General features: G+C 36.2%; 1 protein-coding gene across 1 annotated transcript; it reads right to left on the bottom strand.

Moving 5' to 3' along the window:
- Positions 1-2,831: 2,831 nt before the first annotated feature.
- On the bottom strand, positions 2,832-3,479 carry LOC134826850 (isoamyl acetate-hydrolyzing esterase 1 homolog). The gene has a single exon (XM_063839354.1). The coding sequence runs from the start codon at positions 3,477-3,479 to the stop codon at positions 2,832-2,834; it is 648 nt and encodes a 215-aa protein (XP_063695424.1).
- Between the last annotated feature and the right edge of the window lie 914 nt (positions 3,480-4,393).

Below are 4,393 nucleotides of genomic sequence, written 5' to 3'. Positions count from 1 at the left end.
GAAAATTTGGCAAAAACGCTTGCGGAGTGAAAATATTCAAATTTCGATAAAGTATATGAAGTGGGTACTTCTCGGAAAGGAAAAATTTAGGCAAACACGATGTGACTATTTTCGGGTTGATTTAATACAACTGCAAAAAATTATTCAAACTTCAAGCAAAAAAGTCAAAATTTTTACCACTTTTTTGGATTTTTACCTCAGAACAAATAGAGGGATTTGTTTTATTTTTATACAATCTTGTGCGGCTGTCTTTTAGCTATCTTTATGCAAGTTTTGCCGACATGCCAACAAAATTAACTTGCTCAAAATATCAAAAAACATGGTTTTTTGGCCTATTTTTGACCCAAAAATCGTTTTTTTTCGATTTTACCCCAGAACAATCAGTCCAATCATCTTGAAACCACTTTCAATCGATTCTACGGTCAAAAATACGTCTAGTAAGGTGTATCTGGGGTCCCTAACGTATCGAGCAGACAATGCCCGTAAGAGCCTCTACTACAGTGTTCACGGTGGATCGACAGGCCGGCCGGATCAATAAATCAATGTATATTTATTATATTATATATATTTGCACGATAATATGACGCGCAAAAAGTAAACTACTTTTAATGCAAATATGAGGAGGCGGCGGCGCGTTCCGTTTGGCAGCAGTCCAGAATCACGCGCAAAAGATTATGAGTCGACGTCAGGATAGGCGTGGGTCAGTTACGTACAGCATTGTCCATAGAGTGTATTAATTGCGGCAGTTAACTACTCACATGGGTGATGGGTCTGTAGCTAGGTTTGCTATCGTGTGCTACTTTAACGATAGAAGAACAACGGAAGTAGTATTATTAATAACTCATATGACTTTATGCTTTACAGTACTATGACGGGGTGTGATATTATAGTTACTTATGATATAATATAATAGTATGACATTGTTTTGCGACCTACAAAGACAGTTTATCGAACTGTTTCTGAACATAATATCTTGTATTTATTATCCTCCTGTATTAGAACAACAGAATGTAACACAAATGTTGTTATCGTAACGTTTATTTTTCACATAACTGATTAAAGCAATATTAAAGTGAATACTAAACAGATAAATTTAGTATCCGTTTGCAACTTTGCAATTGCCTGTAACAACTTCACACACAAGAAAGTAACCTGCGCACAAGATTTGATTCGTATCATTGGGTATCTTCCCGAAACCAGAAGAAGAAGAGAAGCAGATTTCTGGAAACTTGTTCACAACACCAACGAGAATCTTACAGCTTGAGCCCCTTTTCAGATGTAGACCATCAACAAAATATCAAGCAAAAAGTAACACGATCAAATAAACAGTGTTTTCTGAAAACAGTGTTTACCAAAAACAGTTCCTTAATAAAAACAAGTTCACGTCTGTTTCGGTTAATCTGATTACTTCACGACTTGTACAATGTTTACCCATGTTGCACTGCACTGTGCTGGTTTTGAGAGTTTACAAATAGGATATTTTAATGTAATACTTAATAGTTGGAGAGATAGATAAACATTGAAGAGAAGATAAATAAAGTATAGCACAACACGTGTATATACCTAGAGCTGTGAAATAATTTAATCATATTACACATCGTGTATAATATGTGTGTACGTGCCAGTGTATGTGTGTCTTAAGTTAAGCGTTGTTAAAATACCGGTAGAAGAGGCGGGTATTAGAAAATATTTGGTACAGCTCTATCATGCTCCTTGCATGATTAGCTATCTGTTTCCTTTATTGCTTGGTGATTCGAGTGACTATCACAATAAAATGGGCACAGAAGTACATTGTACGCTATGATAATTATATTGTTATAGTTTGTGAATTGTTATCTTATGACACAGCCTCTTTTATAACAAACCCAGCAGTACTCTGCCACAGAGGTTTCAAATATCCTTTTACGTTAAAAGGAGGAAAAATTTGCATAATAATTATACTTTGCATAATAATTCTACTTATACTTTAATATACTAGTATATACTACGAGTACAGTACTACATAATATATTTTGATATATTATAAGTTTCCCTTTCAGATATTGCAGTGACTACCGGGCATGTCAGCTGTAATTTAGTTGATTTCAAGTTCATATTTATAGTGCTAATAGTGAAACAAATGCCACCCTACCTCTCGTGGGTATACCTTACTACATGACGTACAGTATAACATCATTAATGGTGGCATTTATGATTACAGCGCCAGAAATGTAAGTACATTAAATTAAGGTTTTATAATGATATATGATATGAGCCCTGCCTCATAAAACTAACCTCATAATACTAGATACATATAATCAAGGTCCTTTTTTGGGGACATTAATTAAAATATGCAACAAAAATTTCCTGTACTAAGGTAACTTCAAAACCGGATGAGCTTAAGAGTAGTTTTCTGATTCAACTGTTTGAATACATTTTTTTATATAAATCATGGAATGGAAACAGAAATGATGGTAAAAAGTTAAAGATTAGAACGAACTGTTATCATACATAATGATATATTTCAATAGTCATTATTTAAAATCATTATTAAGTTATTTAATTCAAAGTTATTATGGTTTAAGTCGTCATTTAAAGTTATCGATAGAGCAAAAGATTCAACGTTTACTATGTGGAGGTATCACAAAGCTTCGGTAAGTATGTTTCAAACTTTTGAAATACACACTTCAGACTTAACAGTCTTATAACTCCCCTGATGACTGATAAGCATTTGACAGCATTCTCTTTGAAAGAATTTTTGGGTTCAATTGTTTTACCGCCCCAGTAGAAATCGTCATCTATAAGTTTTAAACAAGTCATGAGAATACTGTATTTAAAACAAACAACCCAACTCAAGATTCATTACAATCCTTCCAATCAGGTATAGGGAGAGTTTCTGCAACTCTATGAGATAAAAACCTGGTCACAACCTCAGCTACCAGTTCATGTCCTCTCTTGCTCAAATGTAGACCATCAGTAAACAATCCTTCGGGAGCATGTTTAGAGAACAAAGAGAACAGGTCCGCACTCTCACAACCCCTATCTCGTGCGACAATGAGTGCGAGGTCCGCGTATTCTCGCATTATCTCGTTGGTGCGAGAGTCTGGAAACGCTTCCTTCAGCATCACCTCGTCGACACAGGGTGGGGTTAGCACCAGCAGATTGTTAGGCTGAATACCAACACATTCCACCAGCTTCCACACTATCTGGGTCAAGTTTCTGGAATATTCCTGCTGTGGGACATGTTGAGCAGTAACCCCCTTTACCACCGCGTCATTACATCCGAACCAGACAACCGCCAGATCGTAATGATAAGCGGGCACTGCAGGTACAATATCCCTCAACCTCTCGACAGTCCAGCGGGTATTATACCCTGATAACCCTCTGTTAGTAATGTCTAGTTGTCTGCAGTACTGGTTAGCAAGCAGGTTCACCCAGCCGTGTGGTACAGCACCACGCTGCGTCTGAGAGTCACCAAGTAGCAGGATTCTTTTATACATGATCTAGTTTCACTACACCGTGTTGTTATGTTAAATCATTGAAAATAACAACTATAAGAATGTGCCATGATTTCGAGTTGTGATATGAGTGGCTAACTGTAAAGCGACGTGGGTAATATTTAAAAGTTTCAAGGAGGAGCCGGTGCCAACATGGAGAAATTCGATTTATCAACATTTATGATTGAATAATTTCAATATTAACCATTGTGTTAGTAAACCAGACAAAATTATTAGTCTGAAAGGGACAAATGCAATAAAACCTAGTAAGAATGGACTTTAACTAAAGATTTATACTATAACAACATCGATGACGACAACATATTCATAATATGTTTATAAACCTGAATAGTTATAATGTAGCTCGTACTTTGAAAGTAAACTAAAGTCCATCAGGAGAAGTAAGAAGAGCTAGTGACCACAGTAGTAAAACACTGCTATTCAGCTCGCTTATATAGCACCTGCCTCATTACATCACACCCTCTAATCTTCTCTATCTAGAATGTACTGTATAATATTATCTTCCATGGGAAAGATGAAGATCAATCTAGAGGTTATATGTTTCTGGAAGTCAGGTGAGAGCTGCAATTATACGTATGAATTGAATAATATGTGCAGTAATGATTTATGTACAAGATGTCCTTTGTTTCCAGTGCGCGTTCTAGATTATACCAACTTGAGGGATTCCAGAATATTCTATCTCATTTGTTACACACCATTTGTCTAGAACTCCTAGAACGCCAGGGACTGTTCATGGTAAATCAGGTCACAGAGTGTTTGTTCCACTCTTCATTATTTTGGAGCTGAGCAAACTCACAACACTATAATCAGACATAACGTATTGGAATCAGGGGCTGAGCGGTGTGATTACCTAACATCTGGATTCTGGATATAACTTCTTAAATAATACCTCACTT

This window comes from Bolinopsis microptera, chromosome 2, assembly GCF_026151205.1.
Source record: "Bolinopsis microptera isolate Bmic1 chromosome 2, MBARI_Bmic_1.0, whole genome shotgun sequence".
NCBI lineage: Eukaryota > Metazoa > Ctenophora > Tentaculata > Lobata > Bolinopsidae > Bolinopsis > Bolinopsis microptera.
Note: the sequence above shows the minus strand (reverse complement) of the source record. Positions and strands in the feature narration are given on the sequence as shown.